This window comes from Epinephelus moara, chromosome 5 (genome assembly GCF_006386435.1).
Source record: "Epinephelus moara isolate mb chromosome 5, YSFRI_EMoa_1.0, whole genome shotgun sequence".
Lineage (NCBI taxonomy): Eukaryota > Metazoa > Chordata > Actinopteri > Perciformes > Serranidae > Epinephelus > Epinephelus moara.
Window position 1 is genome coordinate 26092468 of NC_065510.1, and position 27408 is coordinate 26119875.

General features: G+C 40.2%; 3 protein-coding genes across 5 annotated transcripts in view; all 3 read right to left on the bottom strand.

Annotated features, from left to right (window-relative positions):
• Positions 1-1866, bottom strand: part of radil (Ras association and DIL domains) — a 34680-nt gene extending 32814 nt beyond the window's left edge. For both annotated transcript variants that reach the window (XM_050044963.1, XM_050044962.1), the window contains exon 1: positions 1360-1866. The gene's annotated coding sequence lies outside the window, so the exon portion shown is untranslated. The remainder of the gene's footprint in view (positions 1-1359) is intronic.
• An 876-nt stretch (positions 1867-2742) lies between these two features.
• LOC126390593 (monocyte to macrophage differentiation factor 2-like) lies at positions 2743-17754 on the bottom strand. 2 transcript variants are annotated; one of them, XM_050044971.1, is made up of 7 exons: positions 16641-17754; positions 12572-12653; positions 12181-12341; positions 11841-11915; positions 11653-11754; positions 10325-10394; positions 2743-9304 (listed from the first exon to the last, which is right to left on the bottom strand). In XM_050044971.1, exons 1-7 carry the CDS (start codon positions 16652-16654, stop codon positions 9101-9103), a joined length of 708 nt encoding a protein of 235 aa, XP_049900928.1. In that variant the 5' UTR covers positions 16655-17754; the 3' UTR covers positions 2743-9100. The 2 variants fall into 2 exon arrangements, with proteins under 2 accessions (XP_049900928.1, XP_049900929.1); XM_050044972.1 differs by lacking the exon at positions 11841-11915.
• A 1504-nt stretch (positions 17755-19258) lies between these two features.
• On the bottom strand, positions 19259-26395 carry arpc1b (actin related protein 2/3 complex, subunit 1B). The gene is made up of 10 exons (XM_050044967.1): positions 26224-26395; positions 25557-25684; positions 24651-24755; positions 23026-23248; positions 22830-22937; positions 21844-22080; positions 21661-21736; positions 20642-20841; positions 20019-20109; positions 19259-19696 (listed from the first exon to the last, which is right to left on the bottom strand). The coding sequence occupies exons 2-10, from the start codon at positions 25618-25620 to the stop codon at positions 19658-19660; spliced, it is 1143 nt and encodes a 380-aa protein (XP_049900924.1). The 5' UTR covers positions 25621-25684; positions 26224-26395; the 3' UTR covers positions 19259-19657.
• Positions 26396-27408: the final 1013 nt, after the last annotated feature.

Consider the following 27408-nt stretch of genomic DNA (forward strand, 5'->3'; position numbering starts at 1 on the left):
TTTTCTGGTTAATCAATTAAATCATTTCGTTTAAACAAATAATGTAGTTGAAAATGCTCCCGGAAGGTTCTCAGAGGTCAAGGTGACTTCTTCAGATTGCTTGTTTTGTCTGCCAAAACAAAAAGAAAAGTAGCAAATCATCATATGGAGCCAACAAATGTGTGCCATTTTTGCCAATTAATTCTCTGTCAGTCCGTTTGTTTAAATATTCAAATCAAATATTTTTCAGCTTCCAACTGTGTTGCATTGTTTCCCGTATGTCTTGTGAAAATCTAATCTTGAACTTGATTCAACTGACACACTGTGCCTGTCTGCATCCAGGTCATGCAATGTATCTCAATAAACAGGTGTGTTTCCAGTTCATGTCCCCACAGAGGGTGAGTCACGCTTCACTCCTGGCTTTGCATGAACTCTGATGACCGATGAAGAAGAGGACCTCTCACCAGTGTAGCAGGTCTATCAGCAGATGAGAGCAGCACCTCATGCAGTCTGTTTTGATTGCAACTTTGTGCAGTTATCCACTCATACTGTATATCATTTCCTTTCAGCAAATATTTGGCAGGCAGCCTAAAAGGTGTTGTTGTAGCTGACTCTGCAGGCACTGGTGGGATAACGTGACTATTTTAAATGCCTGCTAATCCACAGTAATCTGGCTACTTGGCCGCAGTTAACTCAATCCTGGGACCAACAAACCCCTCCGGCGTCCACACAAGAAACTGAGAGAGACGGAGGCCTAAATTTTGCATTGGTAGGGTGCGTTTAGTGACCCAGGAGGTAGTGTTACATTTGGTAATCATGTCACACAGACTACAACTTCACCACCTTTTCACTTGCAGCCTGTCCTTGTCTAGACTGCCAGAAGGTCAGAAATAAAGACTGCGCTGAGGAAAACTTGACACAAATAAACAGGCTGCATGATACTGTGCAGAACTTGTGACTACTATAATGGGTCTGCCCTTTATTTGTTGTCCGTCCGTCTGTTTACGACTTTGGGCTCAGTGGTCGTCAGTAGCAACCGCCGTAGCAACAAAAGGCAGGAGAAAATCCTCAGAAATTAATCCGCTGATGAGTCGTCAGGCGCGGCACTAAAAGCTACCAGCCCCGGCCTCTCACCGTCAGCAGGTGTGTCTAGTGATTGTAGTCGCGCTCATTACACACAATGAATAATCAATTAGCGTGTTCGACACGTGAACAGCACTCAACAACAATGACAATGAAATGTTTAAACTGTGAGGGTGGTGAAAGCTGTGGCGCGGCTGCCCGTCAATAAAATAGATCCTGGAAAAGTTGTGTGATTCCAGCAGTGACAAGCCCAGTCCCCCGAGGGCTCTCCTGGGTGTCTGTTGCGTTGGTACTCACGCTGCCTGCAATGCGTGGCTCCATAGTGCTGGGGAATCCTCCTTGGCTCCTCTCTCATTCCCTCTCCCCCACAAGACAGAAAATCCCCGGAAAAATAAGGGAGGAAAAGACCCCAGCGAGCGACACCCAGCCGTCCGCAGCTGCCACCCTCATCCCCAAAACAGCCCGTTAACTTGGACGACAGCCAACCGCTGAGGGCTCCTCTTTCTGTACGCACATCTCAGCCGAGTGTCCAGCAATGCCCGCTGCTGCCTCAGGCAACCGCATTCCCACATCCACAGCGGTTCACTGCCGAGCCGCAACGGAAACACCCGAACTCTCCGCGCTGCCTCACCTCGGCGCACCTGCTCTGGCAACACCCGAGTGGACGGAGACACCGCCGCCTGGCGGAGACCGGCGGTACGAGCACAACACGGAGGCACAGGCTCAACATGGGATCCAAATGGTTTATTATTAACCACTAAATCTTTAAATCAGAATGTTTTTGAAATATGTAATTATTTCATATTCATGTCTAGTGTTTAATATACCACATAACAGGATTGGTTCATTTTAAAATTCTTTGGAGAATGTAAATTTATTTTTTGAATGCACATGTTTTGTTCTTCAACAGGCTAACAACTATTTTCTTTACTGATTTTCCATCTATTATTTTTCTTGTTAATCAATTGATCATTTTATTTAAACAGACAATAGTTGGAAGTGTTCATGAAGAGTTCTCAGAGGTCAAGGTGATCAGGGACACTTCAGATTGCTTGTTTTGTCAGACCAACAGTCCAAATTTTCTTTTTTCCATTTTTTTTTTTACAATCATTGATGATTGAATATCTGGAGCCTACAAATGTTTGTCATTATTACAAATTAATTCTCTGTCAATCCACTTCTTTAAGAGTAAAGACTTAAAATATTTTTCAGCTTCCAACTGTGTTGCGTTGTTTCCCCTCTGAGTGCTGTCTCGACAAAATATAATCTTGAACTTGATGCATCTGACCGGTCTGCATCCGGGTCATGTAATTTATCTCAATAAACAGGTGTTTCCAGTTCATGTCCCCACAGAGGGTGAGTCATGCTTCACTCTTGGCTTTGCATGAATTCTGATGACCAATGTAATAAAATAAAAAATAAAAATATAGGAAATATCTGTGTTTTCCTTTGGGAAAAAATACATACACAATCAAAGATAAACAAGAATGGTTTCAATGTATATGGGGCTCATTCCTAAAATATCTTAGTGGCAAAGATTTATCTTGTATGTTGGACGTAAGTGAGAAAGCATAATCACAACCTCTGCATTAAAACTTATTTAAACTTGCTGTATACAAAGTAATTGCATTACACAGTAGGTAATGAGGTGAAACATTATAAATGTTGAGTCCAGGAAAATACTGCATGAAAAAGCTTTTTTATTACAAGAGAAATAGAAAAGATAAAAGCATTGTTGGCATCATATAGGCTTATCACAGCACAAAAGCACCACAGACACACAAAAAAACAATATGAAAACTAGACAGAAAGAATATGAGATAATATAATCAGTCTTGTACGACCAGAAAGAAAACACCAGCAGCACTGAGAACAGAGTCAGCAGCTCCACAATCACAGAGCATCTATAAACAATGTACAGAGGGTCCATGAAGGCGTCATGGAGAGTTTAAAAAACTCTATACAAAGTCAGGTGGGCACTGTATGTCTGAATGAGACAGATATTAAAACCAAGACAAGACAAGACACACGTCAAACCCTCAAATACTTCATCTTATCGTCGCCAAACCTGCCTGTGGAGTCAAAATACTGCCTATAATAAGCTATAATACCCCCGAGTACTCCAGAACAGTAAACTCTCAATCATTTGGTGTTTCTCAGAGGCTCAAGTAAACATTTAGAGTACAAATGTGGAAAGGTACTCTTAAATTTGAGAATATATCTTAAGAATTTTATTCCAAGCTGTGACAATACATTTGTTCTGACATTAAATTACCGCTACCTAATGACCAAAAAACAAAATGGTCAGCAGTGATAATCAAGGTTTGTGTTAGTTCCAGGTTATTTTCTTTTGGGATCCTGCAGCATAAATAGTAGATTTCGGGAGGCAGAGCATGTGCATCTGTCTCCAATAAACATATGAATGTAGCAGAGGACTTTTATTTTGATCAAATTAAAGACATTTACAACATAATTTGGTGCACAAAAACCCCCCGTTTTCATATATGTCCCCCCACCCAATGTTGAAATGAAGCCTACAACCTATACGCTACAGTATAATGATGCATTCATGTGCAGTTTGGTAAGTTGTAATTTAAAAAAAGTTGTAGTTATATTGAAGCGTGAACATTCTTAAGTTTTGAGATAAAAGTGTATTTTAGACCCCCAAGACCTGACCAGGGGCAGTTAAGCCACATTTTCGCCAGACAGTTTTGGTAAAGACATGTACCTAAACCCGAGATCTGTTAAGCGTTTCCACAGCAGACAGTGCTCTTAATGTAGACGGGGTTGTTACTAGATTGTTTCTAGCGTCTCGCTGTATTTCCTCTTCACCAACAATGCAATGAAACATCGCTGATCGTCTACGGAACAGGGCAAGAAAATGTCCTACATCAAAAGTTGCCAGTAGCTGCCAGCAGTAGCCCTGGATGGCACAGTGAATTAAATTAATTATTCTGAGTCTAATGTTAATTAGTAAAAATGAAAAGGCTGCAAAACACCCCTTCATTTTATAGTTACACCTCGTTTCCAATTACGAATATGACTGGTGTCCGTAAATCCGTAAATAAACGGATGATGCCTCCAGTGTCCAACGCAAGGAAGTGCATTTCTTTCAGATTCACAATGTGTTCAATAAATAAGTTCTTTTTAATCATACAAACTCACTTGACAATTAACACAGGCAACTGAATTGAAGAAAACAGCCTGTTAGCTAGTTAGCAGCCTGTTAGCTAAGCTAGCACACTGTCATACGGTCTGTTCGAAATCCACCGCATAAGTTCAATTTTCCAAACATACTTGAGGCAAAGTGCGGATTGAAATATTACAGAAGGAAGAGGGGAGGAGTTTTGCAGGCACATCGGATATCACAGAGATTCCCATAGGAATGAATGGATTTCCGGTTGACTCGTCTATGTACTTTTACGTAAGTGGAAACGAGGGGTAATGGTTGACTCATGTTAACTTTTGTAAACTTGCCACCAAAGGAACAGTGGTTACTGTAGTTCGAGCAAGGTGTTGATTCTCTATTGACCAGTCATCAGACTGGAGAGTTTCTAGCTCCACTGTTTAGTATCGAATTAGTGTAGTAGGTACCTCAACAAAGGGCTGATGAAAAATGGTACATTATGGAATGGTTTTGTTGGTACAATCCACAACTTTTGACGATGACAACACAAAAATAACCGTTCGAAAATTTAACGAACTGAACTGAACTGAACTGAACTGCTTGGTGAAAACAAGGCTTTATGCAGTACAAGGAGACGGTCCTGCACAGCTGCCCCTTCATTAAAAATGTGCAGATTTGTTCTATAATAACTTTTGTAAATATTATTTGTTTCATCATTTTGTTTGTCTGCTAGTTTGCAGGATAAAAGCGTAAAGTTTGAGCATGAAAGGAACAAGATAGTTGTTTTTGGTGTGGATGCAGTAAATTTTAAAAAATGACCTCTTTATATTGTGAGATAAAGTCATTGTTGCCTTCCTCATTTTCTCTATAACTGCTGCACTTGCTTGAATGAAAATGCATATGTGTTTTATCACAGTGTATTTTAATGCAACTCTAAATGCAAATTTCTACTGCACATTTAGAGGGCTGTGCAGTTTTGATGAATGCATGCTTTCTAGTCTTAATTGTAATCTGAAAACACATCTGCTGACGTAATATCTGTAGTGGTCATATATATCAATTTCTATCTGCCTTAAAGCTCTCTCCTGTTTGGTTACTTTATAAATATTACCCATTTGTAAAGCTTGCAGAAAACTTTTGGGACTGCTGCCCTACTTGGGGATGTGAGTAAGCAAGAGAAGCTGTATGGAGAGGTGCCAGCTTTAAAGAAAGCAGCTTCACAGCTATTTGATCATTTTCTTTGCCGCAGACAGCGCCCGAACAACCGGAGCAGCTTTAGTGGTCCTTGAATGTGGCTTCACAGGCTTTTAAGCCCAAATGAACCAAATCCTGAGAGACAGGCAGCAGCGAAAAGATGTCGAACAGGAGCTGAGGTTTTAAAAAATTCTTTTACACCTATGAGTATTACACTGTACGACCTTTTGGTCCTCTAGCCACATTTATCATATAACACAAGCTCGTCCAATATACCATGTGCCACAGCTTAACACGAAGAGTACGTACATATTTCAAATATAATTCTTATGTGTTCAAGGTACATGCGTTCACGTGTAAACATAGACTCAGCCGGTTACAGGCTTTGGATTCATGGGAGTCGGACAGTATAGGATACATGTATACACACGCACACGCACACACACACGCACACACACGTATACACGCACACATGCAGACGCACTCTCACACACACACACACACACACACACACACACACACACACACACACACACACACACCTGAGATGCCTTAAAGGTCCAGTGTGTAGGATTTAGGGGGATACATTGGCAGAAATACAATTTTAATTATGTTTTCTTTAGTGTACCTTTGAAATGAGCCGTTTATATCTACATAGAGCACCGCCATGTTTCTACTGTAGCCGCGAATGGACAAACCAAACACTGGCTGTAGTTAGGGCCATTTGCATTTTCACTTCAGCCACTGTAGTAAGCAGCCCCTTCCTGACGAAACGCTTATGTTTTTTAACGTGAAACTGCCTTATTCAATGCTTTTCCCAGTTTAAATCACTGGGTCCATTTGTTTTGCAGAGGTAGAGACCCCTGCAGATAATTCGGCTCCTGATAAAAACCTCCTGAACATTTGAGTCTTAAACTATCGGGTAAAAAAGGTGAGCACACATTAGCATGTGCTGGGCTAGCGGCCGTTGCAATGCACCAAATAACACCGGAGATACACTGATTTGTAACATGAAATTGCTTTACTCAGTGTTTTTACCGGTTTTAATCACCTGGTCCATTTGTTTCATAGAGAAAGAGACCTCTGCAGATAATTCGGCTCCTTTTAAAAAAAACCTGACCAATGAACACTGAATTAATTCTAACCAGACAAAGTTTCAGCTGGTTAAAACCTGCAATCCTCAACGCTAAATGCCACTAAATCCCATGAATCCTACACACTGCTCCTTTAATATTGGGCCAGATTGTTCAACAATACTATAGCTTCAGTTTCCTTTCAAGTGTGAGACGTATATGGTAGTAGTGTGCTATCAGGTACGGCAGTAAGTCAGTCTTCTGGCAGTGCTGAATCAGACAGTGGTTTTCCCCCTCTGAGTTTCAACCATGTAGCTTTGACAAACTCTATCAAATGGTCCCGCTCGTTAAGATGAAGATGATAATCTGCTGATACTTTAAGTACGATAGAAGAAAATATAGATGAGGTCAACATATACTGTTCGTCATTAATAAATATATACTGTATAAATCGTACTGATGACATCTTCACTTACTAAACCTAATCAACAACAGTAAACTATTAGAATTCAGTAATTATGCTTTGATAAACTACTGTGTAGAGCCTGGTAAAGGTGGAAGCACACAAGTAAAGTCTCTGAGGCTAAAACCATAAATATCTGTATGTTCAACAAAAAGAAAATCATCTTACAGTCATGCTTGATTTAGAAATCACAAGTAAATCACTGACTGAAGCAACCGCTGTTAAACCATATAGTGTACTACAGTGTAGATAGCACAGCTAGTAACAATAACAGTAATAATACTATCTAGAGCTCTGAATTGGAATAGTAAATTACTGATGTCACAACCTCCTAAATATGATCAAACCAAAACCATCTGTTAATAATGATAATAATACTTCAAATAATGTCCTAAAACTTATTATGATAGTCAAGTCAGCTAATTGTAAACATTGTCCTCCCCTTGACAATAAGACAATGCCTTCAATTCAGCTTCTGAACACTGAATCTGGACGTGCACCACGTAGAGAGAAATCTCCAAGAATAGTAATTTGACCCCTGATCATTGGAATAAAACCAAATAACGTAAGACTGAACTAAAGTGGACCGCTAAAAACAAAAACAAAAGCTGTGTCCCAGTTCATAGGCTGCCTCCTTTGAAGTTTTCACAACACGCTGAGAGGCTGCCTTAATGTTTCCTCCAAACGCAGCCTTCTTTTTAGACACATTCGATAAAAACAACTGGTGAATTATTTCCAGTATTCACCACAGTATCCTACAATCTACTGCATGCCGGACAATTGCTCCATGGTGCATTCAGGTGTCCTCATCACCTCTTAGAAGATAAACTGAAGTAATATGGATACATTTACCATTACTCAAGTACACTGGTTGTAGTTGTTCATCATGTGTTGAGCTCAAGCATCAAAACTGGTACAAGGCACATCACAAAACCAGGAATTTAGTTGTTGATACCAATGCCAATGAAATTCCATGCCTCTCGATACCCAGTCTGATACCACAGTAACAAACAAGAACAAAACAATAGACTCCACGTACATACACTCCTTTACTAAAAACATTTAAATTAAATTCAATATAAATTCTACTGTTAATCCCTGATGATCCGCCTTGAACTAAAAACACTAGTCTATGTGGGTTCATGAGATGTTATTGGCTGGAAACCATATATTAATATAAAGCCTACAGTGTTGTAATTGGATGGCTGAGTAAAAAGTGACAGTGACAAGTGCAGCATTTTACCCAAAGTTAAACATCTTTCAACTCTTGGCGACCAGAAGAAAAACACTAAACGTGCAGAATTGTCAGTAAGTGCCTCGTCACGCTCTTGGTGTTTGTAGCGTAGTGTAAATACTTGGCGATCCCATTGCAAAGAATTAACAAAATTCATTGGCCATCTTCCACAGGTTGTTCTTCTTTAACACTGGTTGTCATTCTTCTTCTTTATTTGGTATTAAAAGGCAAACTAGAACACTTGTAGGTGTATATGCTGCCCCATCACCTCTGAAAGAATTACATCCCCCGTAACTACAGTACCAGAGAAAAACAAGTACCGCATGTTTTCAGAACTTTGGCATCGATTTGGTATCAAAGTCTAAGTTCTCGTGATGTTCCTACCTGGTATTGTAAACTCAGTTATTGTGTACCCAGTTTGACTACTGGTTCTTGATCTATGCAAGCAGCCTTCCTTTAGAAATGGCAATGTCAGTCAGTGAGACGATCCACCACTCTGTTCCAGACTGAATATCTCAACAACCGTTGGTTGGATTATCACAAAATGTGGTACAGACAGAGCTGATTTCCTGCAAAATTAATGACAGTCCCATCAGGCTCAGCTGTATTTGGTGCTAATTAGAAATATAAGTATGCTAACACACTAAACTAAAATAGTGAACATGGTAAACATTGTACCTTCTAAAGATTTTAAATCAGCATCACAGCATAGTCTTGAGTGCAACTTTCTGGGGTAAAACGTGAATTTTTTTAATTTACAAGCTGACGAGGATCACCTGAATGCACCATTAGTTTTTGTTACTGTGATCTACACTGTCTTATTTGTGGAGGAGGTTCAGCCCACTTGCTTTTGAAAGGAAGTAGCCACTGAATTAGGACACAGCTTACATTATCTTCATGAAGTTGCTCAAATGCAGGAGCTACTTCCTGTGAGGTCAGCGCTGTTGTCATCTGGAGGTCTGGACCTGACTAGGCGGCTGGGCATAGAGGTACTTCCAGATGGCATAGTAGTGTATGGCTGCTCCCATAGCGACAAATAGGTGCCAAATGGCGTGAGCGAATGGGACGATGCCATCACTTTTAAAAAAGACCATCCCCAGACAGTAGCAGGCTCCGCCCACGAGCAGCTCATACAACCCCGACTGCTCCGGCTGCAAAGAAGCAAACATTTCATTATGTTTAAGTTTTAAAGACATCGTAATGAGGACAAGACAAAACCCCAAAGACTAAACCTAAGGCGAGTGCCTTATCTCTACTGCGTCGTTCAACTCAACTCGTCTTGACTCAACTAACTCTTGGTACCAGGTTATTTTCTGTAATTAATTTTCCACTGCAGATAGTGCCTCCTCAGTGTAGATGGGATTCTTAGCTGATGGCCACAGTGATGCTGTTCAAAACCGCCTTGACATCAACTTCAGTGCAACACTCCCTAAATCCTTTCATTGCCAATCAAACAGACGAACGTCTGGAATGTCATAGTTTTGCAGGCTGCCATGTTTTTTTAATCTGGCTTGAGTGAATTAAAAAATTGCAGTTGTTATTGATGGTAGCTTGACAACTTTTTCTTTCCAAGATATTCCGGGGTTTTTTTCTCCTTTGTTCAATAGAATAGCTGAAGACGAGGCAACCTCTGGCTCACCTGGTGGAGTGTGCACTCCACATGGGCTGAGGCCTCTGCAGCGGCCTGGGTTTGATTCCAGCCTGTGGCCCTTTGCTGCGTGTCATCCCCCCCCTTTCTCCCTCCTTTCCTGTGTATCTGAAGCTGTACTACGAGTGAAAAAAAGGGAATACGCCCAAAAAGAATCTTAAAAAAAATAACTGAAAACAGAAAGGAAAGGGGGGAAAGACGGAGTGGATGACATGCAGCAAAGGGCCGTGGGTCAAAATCAAACCTGAACCGCTCCTAAAGAATAAGCCTACATAGGGCACATGCCCCAGTAGTTTGGGTTTGAGCGCTATAGATAATTCTCTCTGACCACTCAATGGTCTGCACTCTGCAGTGTTTTAACTCCACCTTCTAGTATCAGCCACGCTCACACTGAACCTTGACCGAGACGGTACCGGAAAGAGTACCAGGTACTATCCACAACTTTTGCTGATGGATAACCAAAAAAGAGTGAGTCCAGTTGAGTAGCACAAAGCTGAAATGTGGCATACATGAGTGTGCTCACCATTGAGAGGATGACCAAGGCAGGAAAAACTCCCATCACCGTATAGCAGATGAGCTCTGTGATCTTGTACCTGACACAGAGAGGAACATGGATGAAAGATTAGTGTTAAACATGGGACAACATAAGGTCGACTCAACCATCCACTTTCAACTGTGTCTCACATGACCTTAGCAAAGAACCCCTGTCAAGTGATTACAAGAGGTCATATATGGGGTAGGGTCATAAGCCCTGTCTCTGTTGAGGAGATTGCCTTGATTTTACTCTGGGCAGCCACTGACTCCTGGTCAGTTACCTAACAGTCTTTGCTGTGACCAGTTTTGTTCTGGTGTTCAGACATCTGATGCTGTCCATTTGTTGCTCAGTGGAGAGGGATTGGTTAGCATTGTCAGTCCTCGTGTTATGTCATGTGTGCTGCTTCATCTCCCTTTTTCTATCCTCCTCTTCACATGTTATACTCTGAGTAGGAGGGTTCTCACCACACTGTTTTAAATGATGATTAAGGTTAAGACTACCAGTGCTTGTGGACTGACTTTTTGCACTTAGGTTGTTTCGGATACTGACCTTAGAAAGCAGATTTATTGTCAGCTAATTGCTGCCGAGCCATGTTAAATATCGTTTTGTTTTCCTGTCATGCTAAACTAACTTGTAAAGCTTCCACGGGTACCTCACCACTTCCTTTATGTGCTTCAAAATAAATGCATTTTATTGTGAAGGTACTGACAGGCCTTCACTGTGAAAACAGGGTTGTTAACAGTGGGCTTAATTCACTGGTATGAGTGTAGAAATGTTCTTAGTTTGCACACAGAAAAAGCGTGCTTACAAAATTACCATCAGATTCATGACACATGCACACCGGCCAATTTTTTTCTTACTGTTGTCTGTATGTTTGTGAATTAGAATCTGTTTAAACTGAAACGCACATGCCCATTAATCGCAATTGGCACATTGCCATGCCCCAATTTCTCTGAGTAAGGAAATCTGTTTGCCCAGAGGTGTATCATGGAGAAAGTGGTAAAGTTGTTTCTACGGACATATTAAGGTCACTGTCATTTCAGTTTTGACAATAATTAATGAGCATGAAAGTTACATTAAACACATCTAAACAATTGCCACACAGAGAGCTTTCAATATTTTACATTTTGGGGTAAAAATGAGCCAGCTCCATTCGCTGATGAAGATGATGCGCTACAGTAGTGAACTCACAAAACACTGGTAAGGGGACCTTTGAGTTGAGATTATTTTGTCACACGGCAGGAACATTGATTAGATTAATAAACAGAGAGACACTCCAACATTAATAAAAGTAAAATATGAATGCATGGACTGACCTTTCATGGAAGAAGAAGACGTAGGTGGTTCCAAAAGAGGCCATGACCCACACCAGCCAGCGCATGTGACACCCCCAGGGACCCAGCTCCCGCAGGTTCAGCCTGGTAACGCATGAACAGGCACACATTACTACAAATACTGTACATACACACATTCATACATACATTTAGCTGGGTTGTGTGTTTACCAAGGGGCGTAGGAGGCAGCAATGAAGAAATAGATCACCATCCTGTCACACATGTGGAAACAGTGCTCCACAGACCTGAAGAGAGAGACCAAACAGCCTCATGACAACTGAGTGACACTGTTTATACATGTAGCATCAGTGTGTTTTAGATCTGCAGTGTGGGGAGACATCTTTGTGCTGGTGTGTCTCTGCAGTGAAAGAAGGGGCTTTGCAAACGGCTGTATTTGGTGTCCTACTATATCTTTTAACCATATTCATCATCTGCAGCATTACACTCCAGTCCAAGTATTCTGTTGAAATGTGCACATGTGTGTTTTTTTTTGTGTGTGTGTGCGTGTACCGTAGGTGGCTCTTCTTCCAGGCCACAGTGTGGAACAGGGTGGAGATGATGAAGAGCGAGCTGAGCCCCGCCCCGTACACCCAGGCCGACAGCCGCTCCCATTGGTCCTCCGACTGGAAGTGTAACACGGAGCTGCCGAGCAGGCTGGGGATTATCCATAACTAAATGAATTCATAACATACATGAAACATGAGATACAGACAGACAAACGGACAAACATGCAGTAAAAACTGAAATAAATTGCATGATGTAGGTGTAGTGTAAAAATAATCTGGTGTTTGTCATTAATCTGTTATGTAATGCTGCTGCGTTTTTCTCCTGTTTCTTCTGAGTGTGTCATTTCATCTGAGTTAACGATCACCTTCTATGGTGTGTGTGTGTGTGCATTCACCGCATGCGTGGCACAGTTGGCAGCATGCTCATATTCTGTGGGCTGGTATCTCTTGTTAGGAGGAACACGGTTGTTCATAAACCTGTAATCAAGACAAATGAACAAGTTTGAGTTTAACTATTAGATATTAGTTTTGACAACATATAATAATGAAGCTGTACACACAAGCAGAGCTTAAAATAATTTAAAAAATACAAAATAAAACAAACATCCAAACAATATGATTTATTTCTGTCCTTAAAAGCAGAGTGTGCGTGAATCACGAGGGCCTTATATGGACTCTTATGTGTTTTCCTCTTGAATTCCTAAAACTATGAAACATCTTTAATATTTGTATCCATTTGTATCTCAGTGGTGCTCATAAAATTTCACCCCATCCTGTCCTCTTGCTTAGCAACGCTAGATCATGCTTCAACTTGTTGCCATGACTGCTGTTGCCTGGCAACAGTGGGTAACCACGGATCGACTGAACCGACAGAGGTTTGTCCTGATGAGCTCTTTCATTAACAATTCACATGTACAGATGTGCCTGCATGTTCACACAAACACACACACGTAAACACACAGATATATACGTAAAGTCAAATCTATTCTCTTGAACAGAAAGCCAAACAAACACACAACAGCTCCGAAGGTAGCACTCCATCAGTGATGTCACTGTTGTCATGGAAACCACTGAGCAGGGATTGTCTTTTTTTTTTCTCCACACACCAGAAAACTCCTCGTTTCTTTCATCCTTCTTTGCTCATCTCTTCCATTTCCCTCTGCTGCTCCCCAACCATTTCTCCTCTCTGCTTCTCGATGATTAAATTAACATGCAGGAAGGCAAATGGACAAAGACGTCCATGCAGACACACACACACACAAAACACACACATACACCACAACCCCTCTCTATTTTTATGCTGCATCTTGCAGAGCCAGATTTCATAAGAGACCTAGTTTTAGCGATGTCTCTGTCTCCTTCGCACACACAGTCACCCACACACACATTGTTCTAAGATTGGTGGAACCCAGAATAAGAAACACGGAGCCATCAAAGGGAACACCACTCAAGTATAAAAAAAAATCAAATGTATTTTCATCTACACACCTAACAGCATCATCGATGTGTGTGTATATGTGTAGCTGTGTATTTGTGTGCCATCTCCTCAGGTTTCTGCCTGCAGAAATTTAAGATGTTTCATTCCAAGTGGGGTGATATTACCCTTAAATCTGTCCTCCTTGAATCTCTGTGGGGTTGTGCAGCAGTGTGAAACAGCAGAACATGATGTTCTTCTCCTCCACATGAGCTGCTTCAAACATTTTTAAATCATATATATGATACTCCAGATCCGTCTGCAGATGGATCAGGAGATAAAACTGAAGGAGTGGCAAAAGGCAAAAAAAAATCCATCTCTAATAAAGACAATGATGGAAAAATATCTCAACAGACATGCATAATTTCTCTACACCATCCTCCTGTTCCTCAAGCAGCTGTTTTTAGAGTGACACTCATTCAGAGTTATTAATACTAACTGACCCAGCCCAAAAAAAAACACTGTCCTGTCCCAAAAAAAAGCCTTCCTTGCCCTGTATTCAGCACTGGCCTCACTCTGTCTGCTGAATCTCTTTTTGGTGTGTGTGTGTGTGTGTGTGTGTGTCAGTGCCAGGCCCAGCAGGCTTGGCCGGGTCATTAATGACTTTATCAAGCTGGCTGATAATTACCAGGCCAGAGGCCAGGCAGAGAGACTCACTAACTGGACAGAGGGAAGCAGAGCTGCGGAAACATCATGATAACTCTTCTCATACGACAGCAGGACGGACAGAAGGAACGCTCACATTGTCTCATTGAACCGTGAAGACCACATCCTAAGTCCAGTTAATGGTGAACATGAATTAATCTTACAGCCTGTTTTATTGTCAAGCAACTCCAGCACAGTGTATCTAAATATATCAAGTACATAATAGGGAGATAGTGGAAAACCCCATTTCAGTGGAGCTGAAATAATAAGATAAATAACTGATAAGTCGATGGACATAAAATTGATCAGATCAGTTTTAATGATAATTATTTAAGTCATTTATCAAGAAAAATGCCAAATATTCTCTGGTTCCAGCTTTTTAAACATGAAGACATGCTGCTTTTCTCTTTGTTATATCACTATCAATTCAATGTATTTGGGTTTTAGACAGCTGGTCGGACAAAACAAGTAATTTAAAGACATCAACTTGTGATTTTAATAGGCAAAAATCATTATCAGATGTTTAAAAGACTAAACAATGAATTGATCTACAGTTAAAATATCCATTAGTTGTTACTGTATATTCCAGAGGTCTTCACTGCACATAGGAGTGTGAAATGATGAGGCTGTTGACAGGAGGTATGTAAAGGCAATTACTTTCATTGTTGATCAATCTGTGAATTATTCAGTATGCAAAATTTCTAAATAAAAAAAAGAAAACTGGCCCTCCTAGGTTTTCAAATGTCATGTTTGGTGCAGACAAAATAAGACATTTAAAATGGTCTGTAACACAGAAAAGCTGAAAAGTTTGAAGTCGAGAAGCCATTTTTTCTTATTAAAAAACTATAACAACAATTCAGTTGTCAAAAATGTAGCCAATTAACTTCCTGTCAGTTGACTAATCAATGAATTGTTTTAGCCCTAGTGTAAAGGTGTGAATGCAGGAAAAAGAACAGCAGAAACAAAGCAAGGATTTAAATATTTTTTAGCAAAATAATAAACTAAATCACAAATTATCTTGTGTTCTTAAAGAAGTTAAAGTATGACAGCTGCGTAATTGTGCAGGACAGCTCACATTGTCATTACTATTATAATTATTTTCACAGTTAATCAATTAGTTTTTCCAAAATGTGAAAAATGTTCATCACAATTTCCCAGAGTGATGTCTTCAAATTGTTTCCTTCATCCAACCTACAGTCCAAAACCTGAGGACTCTTTATTTACTGTCATAAATGAAAAAGAAAAGCAGCTAATTCTGACATTTAAGAAGCTGGAATCAGGAAATATTTGACATGTTTGCATGTAAAATGACTGAAACGATTAATCAACTATCAAAAAAAGCTGACTGATTTTGATTGACTAATTGATTAATTTTAATTGTAGCTGTGTTATATTCAATAATGATAATGTTCCCACCGTCTCAGTCTGTAGCATTATAACATGTTGAACCCAGACTTTACACACAATAATATATCTGATTTTAAATATGAGCTGAGGAGGTTTTGCTTATGGCGAGCAGAAAACATTCAGTTTTAAAAGGTGTTATCGGTGTGGCCTGCTCAAGAGTTGATAATCGATTAATCGTTTCACTTGTTTTTCAAACAAAAACAAATAGATAATACCACAAATCCTTCTCAGACATTAGGATTTGTTGCTTTTCTCTGTTTTCCATCAGTGTAAACCGGATATCTTTGGGCTATTGTTAAGAAGAACAGATTTAAAGATATCACCCTGAGCTCTGGGGAGCTGGTGATGGGCATTATGTACTGTTTCCTGTCCTTTCACACACCAAACACTCAACTAATCGAGGCAGCAATCAGCCCATTAACTGGTAATGGAATAATTGCCAGTTGCAGCCCTGGTCTGCTCCGTTTGACCTCATCCTGTGAAACACATCTAAAAACCCTCAAGACAGCCTGGACCCTGCTTTTATTCCATGTGTAGATCCAAATATAAGAGAGGATCTGTGTCAGTGTGGCCTGGTGTTTGTATCAAGGAAGGGAGAAAGACAGAAGAGACAGCAAGATGATGATGATGGAGAGGGGGAGGAGGAGGGAAGTGGCAGGTGTCAGTGTGTGTGTGTGTGTGTGTGTGTGTGTGTGTATTTGTGTGTGGTAATAATGACGTTTGTGATGCAAACAAACCCTGAGCTACGGGATTATTACAGCATCAGTTTAAGAGATAATGAAATGTGTATCACTTTTTAACAGCCTGTTCCCAAATCATCCTCCTCCTCCTCCTCCTCATCATCATCATTAAAACCACTATCAGGCAGCATCATGATAAAAACTAGTTATTTCTAATGATGAATAACATGAGCAGCGGGATAAAATGGTGTCACCTACCTTATAAGATTCATTTACAGTGGGAATAAGCAACAGTTGACAGCAGATAGACAGTATATGGCTAAAGCCTGAATCCCCTCTGAGTGCTGAGCGAATGAATCTCCGCGGTTTGATCGGTGCTGCTCAGATTGTAACGGGCACGTCTAATGAAACGTGACGAACACCGTCGTTTCACCGGGGAAGACGTCGTCGTCTTATCCTCATCTCAAGCAGCACCGGGAGACGGACGCATCCCGACCCAGCTGCCTCCAGAGGCTCCAGTCCGGAAGTGTGGGCGTCGGGGATGGTCTCTGAGGAGACGGCCGTTTTCCTGCACGGTGCTGCTGGTGGTGGTGTTGATGTTGGTGGTCTCTCCCCTTCTCTGTGTGTGTGTGTGTCTCTGTGAGTCTGTGTGTGTCTCTGGTGGAGCTCCAGCCGCCGGTTCACCTCATCATGACTCGGTGAGGAGGGTTGTTTTTCATCACTGAAGGCTGCCACATCATTTTCTGAGGGACTGATTCATGGCTGAGGAAATTTGTGCATTTGCTTCCTGCAGTTTCTGGTGCTTCCTCTAGGTGTTGATGCAGGCACGGAGTTTGAGGCTGTGTGATGATGATCTCATGACATGATGATGGGTATGTGTGCTTTATTATTGTGCTCAGATAAAGAGAAACACAGTTTGATGTTTGCACTCAGGTCAGTTTACTGATCATGCTTAGTGAAAATGTTAATGTCCCCTGTGGCTGTGCAGTAGCATTGTCAAATCTGATTAGAAAAGCAACCCTGATGATGTCATAGTGATGTCATCTGGGTTGATTGAGGCTTGGAGATTATCACAACACTAAAACAAAATCGCCCCCAGAGGGAAATTATTACTGGAACTCACGTTTGCGAGAGATTAACTGGCAAAAAACATGGTTTTACCTTACATGTACAGTATTCTTAGCAAAGTAAAATAAGTCAATTAGAAAATTTTGCACAAAATCTACCCAGTGAATTATATTATATCCAGATATGGATGTTGATAACTCTTGCTATATTTGTGGACATGCTGATGAAACACTGATTCATTCATTTTTTCAGTACTACAAAGATCACTCACTTGTTTTACTCTATAATCTGTTACTATGATGATATGAGCAACACGTTTCTGAACCATCTTGTTACCTTATTTAGGGAATTATTTATGCATTAAGGGAATTATTTATGCATAAACAGAAGGTCTTAGGTTCACAACACTCTTTCCATGATTTTTTTGATTGACTTTAACTCAGTGTTGAACTGCTTTGGTGTTATAGACAACAACAACAAAACAAGCAAACAGATTTTTAGAATATTACAAAAGAAAATTTGATGAAACCTTGATTGTGAAATGAACTTTTTTTTTAATCTCCATTCTTACTTTATCTATTATTTGTTCATCTTTCATTGCAGTTTGTTTCAGCTCTCATGTATTGTTGTGTTCGTTTTATACCGGATGGTTTTTTTGTACATTGTATTGTTGAATAAGTTTAAAGAATTAACACAACACTAACACAAAAAGGTATTAAGCTTTGGGAAAATTATGAAACTTTTTTCCCTCCTGAATCCTCTACATTAATATCTATTTATATGTAAGAGTATTTCAATATTCTTACTTTATGTATAACATTTATATGTGCTGCTACTGTTCACCTGGTGTTCTGTATCCTGATATTTTGTCAATTATTTATTTATTTATTTATTTTTGCTATTCATAAATGTAAATTTGCTAAAGTGTAACCTCAGTTTCATGTTTTCAGAAAAAGTAATTGAGCTTTGAAGCCTATTAAGACAATAACTTAAGATGAAGAAATGTAGAAACTTTAATAATAGTAATAATTTAATATTTTCACTTAGATTAACTTCTACATATGTATGTTGACTGCTGGCATGTTATGTGTTACTATTATGTTTATCCCATCACATATATGTACACACACACACACACACACACACACACATATATATATATATATATACTGTATTTATATATATATTTATATAATGAAAAATGAAAAAATATAAAATAGTATTAATTTTTAATTAGTCAATATATTATAATATATATATACATATACTTCTATATATGCATATGTATTGTTTAAATTGAAATAAACTACTGAGGTCCAGATCACACCAGTATGCACCCACCTGATATATATTTTTACAGGCCACTAAAAAAAAAAAAAAAAAAAATCTAATTTCATTTTATTTTATTAATTAATTTATATATTTTTATATATATATATATATATATGTGTGTGTGTGTGTGTGTGTGTGTGTATAATAATTTCTTTTTTTTTTAAACCATCTATGAGTCATTTTTGTGTCAAAACAGAATGTAAACTCTTTTTTGCTTTTGACAACATCACATGTTAAATTAAATTAAAAATGGTCCTCGTAAACTGCATTTGCTCTGTTAAAACTATAGATGTTCAAACTTAACATGACTCTGAGCATCTCTACAACAAAGTAAGTCGACCTTGAGCTGAGATTATTTCTTAATGGCTGTTTCTAAGATCAAGAATGAACTGCTGGGATCAACTTCCTCATGTTGTTACAACCTCCACATTTCCAAAAACAAAAATATGTGTGACACACCTGAAATAAACCAAGCATTGTTGAGCAGTGTAACAGCAATCATTTATTTATTGCATATTATGACCAGCATAAGCTTTACCACATACTGTAGCCTTTCATCATGATTAATATAAAACCCAGCTTTAAGCATTCAGCTCAGATGGAGCTCTCTCTGATTATAGTAATCTAACTCATTAAGTACCGCTTGCAGACCTGTGGTCAGTTGCTCTGTGTTCAGTGTTGAGTTTAACACACTCAGCAAAGAGCCTCAGAGGGATTACAAACACTGTTTGGCCCAAGTCTGATCGTTTTAAAATTTCATATAAAAAATACCTGATAAAATAAGGCTGAGAGGCTTTGTGTAATAAGGCAGCAGTTTTCCTTCATATCTCCAGAGGCTAATAAAGCTAAATGGGCGGAGAGGCGTAAACTTTGGTTCAGACTATCTTTAAGTTCTTCATTGCAGACTCCAGACTCTAAAAAAAAGAGACATCAAAAAACAAAATTTATATTAGGCATGGGGAAACATGTCGGCAGGATATTACACAAGTAAAACATTCTGCAGATCAGTGTGTTCTTGTGTGATCTGTGCAGGTGTCCACCTCAATATTTAGAACATACACATTTGCCCTTTCACATTTAAACCATAAATTGATACAGTAAAGACACATATTGCTGTATAAAAAAAATCACCAGAATACAGCAGATTATGTGTTTGATGCTCAAAATTGTCTGGCAGAGGACCCCTAAACCCCACATTCCCTTGTGTGTGTGTGTGTGTGTGTGTGTGTGTGTTACCTTGACATCCCAGATGCCCATCCCTCCATCCATGCCGGTGGTGCAGAACTTGGTGCACTGGTTTCGTCCTCCTTCCAGTACTGAGATTTGGCTGAAATATAATTTGACACAAGTCAGATAAAACCATATGATGTTGCCGCAAGAAATTGCTTGTTTCCAAAAAAAAAAAAAAAAAAAAGATTGTGATGATGCCTTTAAAAATTAAATTATGTTGTGTGCGTATGTGAAAATCAGCAGCCATACTATTGAGCTCAAATTGTAAATTATTGACAGGTGGAACGTTTTTTCCTTTGGAGAATTCAAAAAGTGGTCTGTGAATGAGTTCCCAAATTAAGCACTGTTTTTTGACCCTGCATTAATGAGAAAAATTTGATTTAGAAATATTAACCAACTGTTTTGAAAACTGATCTACAGTCCAGCATGCACTACCATTTCAAACTTTACAACATAAACATTGTAAATTGGTCTCTGTGTATCTCCTGTTAGATTATTAATGCAGAAGCTGACAAAGAACCTATAAAAGATACATAAATATACACAAAAATCTCCTTGGTACCTGACAGGAAGTAAAGACCAAAGCTGCTGCCATAGCAACAGAAACGGTCTACATTTTCTCTCCTCACCTGATGCTGTTCTTGTGCAGGGTGTTCAGGTCCTTCTCGGTGCTCTGGGTCTCTGAGGCCCGACGGTCCAGGTTCTGGAAACGTTCCCTGGCACTGATGCCCTTCTGGGCCGCCTGCTTAGGAACGTCCAGTTTGCCCCCAAAGGTCAAGCTTGCTTTGGCACCATCGTACACAAACAGCACTGGGTAACAGTCATGGCCCTGGAGGAACAGAAACACATCAGGATGGAGGTGGAAGACAGTTTGTATGGATATAATATCCATGTGGTAAAATGACACTTTAGATCTCACTTGTGATTTTAGTTGTATTACAAAGATACAGTCAGAAGGCTCAAAGCCAGTTTATGTAAAATTTTGATAATTATTTTGATGGCATACATTTGTGTCCCCATCTATCACAATGGCTTTTAATCCTACCAATGGATGGTCCAATCTGATGTTCTCTTGTTCACGTTGCGCCCAGTTAGACAGAGGTGTAATCAGTTAAAATGACTAAAAACACATGTGGGTGTGTTCAAGGCCTTTAAACCCTGAGGCCACCAGGACGCCCCATTAATGACTTCAAAAGGAACTGACTCAAGACAATCATGGAAAATGAAGGCAATTCAATTTGCCATTATCCTATAATTGCCACACAGACTGCACTGTTCAGCAAAAGTGACAATGCCTCACTTTAAATTACAGTTTTCTGATTTAGACTTTTGTAGCTTTCTTATCCACATTACTGGTGTTTTGTTTTTTTTTACCTCAGAGAACATATACCCATTGCCTCAATTAGATTAAATATTATTAAACATTAGATATGAACAATAAACCAAACAAATTCTCACATTGTCGATACCAGGATGCAAATATTAAAATATGAATGAGTGAGTCGGGATTTAGATGGCGGCTCAGCGCTGAAATGTGTTGGTTCTATCAAGTGCAGACTCTTCCAATCAGTCAGTTAGACACACACAAAATATGTAAAAGTGTTTAAAATAAAACAAACAGAATGATGGATATGTATTGGATACTCACAGCTGCCACTAAGCTATTCTCAGTGATGAAGGTGACACACAGCAGAGGAAGTGTCTCAGAGCTCAGACTGTTCACCCTGTGGAGTCATAACAAAGGTCAAAGTCCATGCCCACGCCCCCAAACACACATAAACACACATAAACACACATAAACACACAGGTACGCTGCCCTGCCCTCTCTTACGTGCTGGTCTTGCCTCCCTCTGCGACAGACACAGTGGAGTCATGGGAGGTCCAGGCCAAGCGGTTACCGGAGTGTGAGAAGCACACGCTGTGCACCCAACCGCCGCCTCCAGTTGAAGTTTGACCTGCTGCTCCAGACCCACCAGACTCAAACAACATCTCTCCGAACGGCATCTTGCTGCCCCAGGGGGTGGGGCCAGGCTTCTCCTCCACCTCCTTAATGTAGGCTGAGAACACCCTGTGGGCGAAGGAGAGAGGGGTCAGGATGTGAACAAGACACAAGAGAAAAGAAGGAAAAGAGGACAGAAGCAGTGGCTGATCATCACTGGGAGGTCCAGACAAATGTGATTTATTATAAATTCGGTGCCATCTTTTAAAATCAGCTGAATGCATATGAAGTGGGGGAATTTTTGTGGGATAATTAGGGATACTGTTGGGCTTCAGATTTTTGATAAGGTGAGGAGTTAAGCCTCCTTTATATTTATGACTTTGGTTTCTAGAGTTGGCCTATAATAGTGGTCTAAGTCAGTCTTAAAGGTCTAGTTTGTAGGATTTAGTGGCATCTGGTGGTGAGCCTGCAGAATGCAACCAACTGAAACTTGTCCTGTGTGCTATAAATGATATAAAGACATACAAATGGCTCACTTTACAGTAATAAAAACACAACAGTTCTTAGTTTCAGGTGATTAGAATCTAGTGAAAACATACTTATGAATATTATATTCCTTTTCTGCCAATATACCACCTAAAACCTACACACTGGAACATTCAGTTTGTTGATTCAGCCAAAAATCAACCTTATTCTGAGAGGGGTTTTGCAAACTGTGAAGCACAGGACACAATACATCTTTAGAGCCTTGCTTCAAACAAGGAAAACTTGTGAGAAACCTCAGAAAGAATAAAAAGGAGAAATAAGCAGAAAGAAGTAGTGTTGTAAGTCAAAAATATTATTCAAATGTCTGTGTGCCACTTTTGATTCCCTCATACCTGCATTTGAAGTCACAGCATCCAGCAGCCAGCAGGACATTGTTGGGATGCCAGTCCAGACTGAGGATGGTGGAGCGGATCGGCTTCTTGATGTGCTTACACACCCACCTATAGGTTAAAAGTGCATGGTTCATTATAATCAAATGCAGCCTCCCATGTAAATCTGTGGCAGGAAGCTACTCTGAGAAAACCTCACCAGTCGTTTTCCTGCTCAAAGTAACAGATGGAGATGAGGCGTGAGCCGCTGCCTACAGCAAACTTGTTCTCTCGTGGAGACCACTTCACACAGCGAGCAGCTCGGTTGATCCTGAGGATGACCAGGGTGGGCTTCCATGTGCCCTCCTTTAGGGTCCACACATAGGCGTTACGGTCCGCTCCGCAAGTAACTATACGGTTACTGTCTGGAGCCCAGTCGATACCTGCAGGAGGAAGAAACTATTATTGCTACTTTATCTTTGTGCATGCATCATGAAATATGTACTTAAAGGAACAGTTAGACATTTTGAGAAACACATATATTTCCTTTCTTACTCTCTTTACATTATACAACATTTATTCAAGAGCTAGATGTCATGCAACTGCAGCCTTCACAAATACACCAAGTATTGAGTTAGAGAAACACTGCAAGTGCTTTTTGTCTTTTTAAGAGGTGAGATGTAACATCAAAGTAATGGGGTGTTCAAGGTCTTCTTTGATGTCTGTATGCTGCTATGACTATCTTATATTAGTATAAAGACTGGGAACAGGGCAAACAGCTAGTCAGGAGTCTTGTCATCACTGTGTGGTTGCCTGGCAACCAGCAGAGACTCCAAGAAGTCACTGCGCCCAGTTAGAAATGGACCGAATCACAGTGTTTGTTTAAAAGATCTTCCAGGTAGAACGCCCCCAATGTCACGTACATAAAATGAAATGGCACTGAGCAAATATGCCTTAGTTGGTTAGTTTGTAGCCACTTAAAAAGAGGCCCACTTAAATAATTAATATCAGTTTAAGTATACACTATATTTTGAAAATTTTCACTGCTTTACCTTGCTGTCAGACAGCCCTTTGCGATTGGGAACTGAAGCCATTACCTCACAGCCTCCAGACTCCATTGACAAAACAGTCAGCTGCCTCGATTAGTGTGTGTGTAAAGCAGTGAAAATATCTCAAGTATATTATACACTTAAATTGATATTGATCTTTTTATGTGGGTCTTTTTATGTGGCTAAAATAATTCAAAACAACTGCCACTTGTCTACCAGGAAGTGTTAGCACGACATTACAGTGATTCCGTCTGTAGTTAAGCTCGTAACAAACGTCGCACTTGTACGTAGTAAACAAACAAGATATAACCTGCTAATTGGTGAGTTTTATGAATGGTAGCAGGTGGATTTTGTCACCTTTGGACAGAGCCAGGCTAACAGTTTCCCTCTGTTTCCAGTCTTTGTGCTAAGCTAAGCTAACCAGCCCCAGGCTCCAGCCTTATACCGGACATACAGACAGAAAGTGGTATGGATCTTATCATCTAACTCTCGACAAGCAAAGTAAGTAAGTGTCTAAAATGTCAAACTGTTCCTTTAAATTCTCTGGTTTATTAGGTCCCACTGGAGAGGACGGTGGTTGGACTTTAAAAAACATGTTTAGGAAATGCATCACCAGTCACTGAAAATCAAATAGTGGATTGGGTTTCCAAACTATGTGCTACTTGACATGTTCAGCTAGTAAAGGATTTTACAAAATTTTATATGTTCACCTTAACGTCTCTAAAGTTGGTGGTGAACGAATACAAAAACTATTAAAGTAAATAACCGTGTCTGTGAGTATGTGACTGTGTCTTACCTGTCACCTGTCCATTGTGCTCCTTCAGCTCATGGATCCTGGTCCACTTGGCCCCATCCTTCTTGTAGATGTGGACCTCGTGGTTGTTGGGGCACAGGGCGATCTCTGACGAACAGAAACATATTTATGTACACTGTGCATCAACAGAGAAAGCGCTGCAGGTCAGTGAAACATATGAATGTGAAATTCATTAGTGTGAAGACAAAGTACAGACTGAAGGGAGAAGTTTAAGGGGCTGATCAGTGGAGTGGAACACAGAACAGCTGACTGGCTGCACGAGGACAGAGAAAACTAGAGAAATACAGTATGTCTCAGCCTGCAGGCAGCTCACAGACACATGGTATCTCTAAATAGACAATGTGCGAGAACTGCAACCTTCCTTCCCATAATGTAGCAAACCCTGCACATGTTTTAGTCAGCAGATGAGTCAGAAGAGTTTGTCCGAGAGCAGCAGTGTGGGTGCTTTAGTGTGCTTTTTTTTTTCTTTTTTGGTGAATGTTCAGCCTCCGAACTGCTTACAAGTTGTGTGAAACTACAACTGTATGACTCTATGACTCGACCACAGCACTGTTAACATCCGCTTTGCCCAGAAACCAAAGCTCTGATCAAAACAGCCAAATATGGCATTAGTTTCCTTCAGCTAACGGAGCACAAGAGCCTCTCAGAAAGGCCCCCAGACACCACCCTTACTGTTACAGGAAACAGGAAATACCTTCTCCCACCTGGGAGCCAATCACAAACCTCCGACTATTACACTATTTGTTCTTTGGCTCAGACTCTAGTTGAAGCAAGATGTTCCATGATGTCTGTGATTAAAAAAACGGTGTGCAGTTCAGAGCGGAGACGACTCAAAGCCATTGAAGTGCAAGCCCCGAGTGACCAATCAGGGAAAGCGAGCAGACTTACGGGTACGATCTTTGTTCCAGGCATGGCAGCTAATTGGTTCCAGCAGGAAACTGTGGTACGACATGGCCAATCAGATGTTAGAAACGGACCAGGAAGGGGTATCAGCCGCTGGGAGATAACAGTCAAGTCTAGAAAAACAGAAGTTAAAAGATTTTTGTTAGAAGGAAGAAGCGAAGAGAAAAAGAAAAGACAAAGATACAAATTATAATTAATTAAATTAAAAATTTCTCACAGTTGTTTGAGACTATTTGAGGTAACAGAGAAGTAAAAGCATCAGGTGATTTTAACCCTCTGTGCACAGATAACTTATCTCACTCAGGTTAATGAAATCCAGACTTTCAGAGGCATGAGAGGAATGGTGCAGGTCAAGGGTAACGCACTTCCCCCAAACAAACTTTACTCTTTATACACCCAGGAAATAAAGACACACATCTCCAACACGGTCTCAAATATTAAAAGCACTATTTTTTTTACATAATAACATCCATGTCTCTGTGCTCTGGGTGAGTGTGTGTGGGTTGCAGTGCCTGTTGCACACTTTTAGCTTTTTCCTTAAAATACACTACCCTCACAAAGTGTGTGTGTGTGCGTGTGGGTGTGTGAGTACGTGTTACTGACATGTCTAAACACACTCAGTCAACTGTTAAATATTTTCTAGGCTACTTACCCTGAGGGCCGGACAGAGATGGATGGGTGAATAGCTCCAGAGATGGAGAGAGAGAGAGAGAAGAAAGAGGCAGAGGAAGGTGGCGGATCAAATAAAGATGAGGGTGTTTCAGCTCGCGGACTCTGGCCAGTCAACGCGAACGCCAACGACAGAGTGAGCTCAGGAAGAGAGAAGCCGAGCCGAGGAGAGGGAGGAGAGGTCAGAGGGGGGAGTGGAGGAGGGTACAGTGAAGCTCAGAGGGGGAGACATACAGGAAGTTTGTGCTTGGGCTTATGCTTGAGGCAGAAAAAAAGTCATGGGTGTAACTGTTTAAAAATGTGGGAGAATGGGAACAAACTTTTCATTTCTAACAAATAAAAGAGTTTTTGCTTCAGTAAAACTCGGAAGAGAGGGAGGAGCGTGAACACAATGCAATGTTCTGCAAAAAGGAGGAAGTAGAAGCTGAGGGGAAGTGAAAAAAAATGTATGAAGCATGAAAGAGACGGAAAAAAAGAAGGGGGAGGGACGTATGTCCACTTCTGCATAAAGAAAGAGGAACAAGGAGAATGGGAGGGAAGAAAAGTAAACTGCAAAAGGGGGGAGGAGAGGTGGCGTCAGGCAAAAGAAGTTGTTCACTATAGAATATATTTGCTCCAGTTTTTTCCCCCTGCATTTTGAGTCCCTTAGTTTAAGCAGTTTAGGTTTCCCAACACCAAGTTTTATGCTTTCCCCTGAAACATCCCCTCACTTTTACTCTGGAAATTTAAAATCAGCCATAGAGGTTGTCTATGGTTACACACTCCTCTGTCTGTGCTGGTGTAGAATTTTCCTGACTGCTCATAATTTCCTTTTGGGGTTAAGAGGAAGATTAAAGACCCAACAAGTCAGTGAGAACCTACAGGGTCTCCAGGTCTCTCTTGTTAAAGAGATTTTTAATCTCAGTGGAACTTCCTGGTTAAAGAAAGGTTAAATTAAATAAATAAATACAAGGTAAAATTAAAAAAAAAAAAAAAGTAAAACCAAATTCTTTGTGTTTCTACAGGGCCTATTCTCTTTTTTTCTTCCCACTGGGAACTATAGTAAGAACCCACAATGGACCTGAGAGGCCCAAATTCAACACCCAGGCCTTCACTCTATGAATTATTTCCATGTAAATCTGTGAAAGAATTTAAAAAAAAATAATTTTAGTTTTATTTACATAAGGAA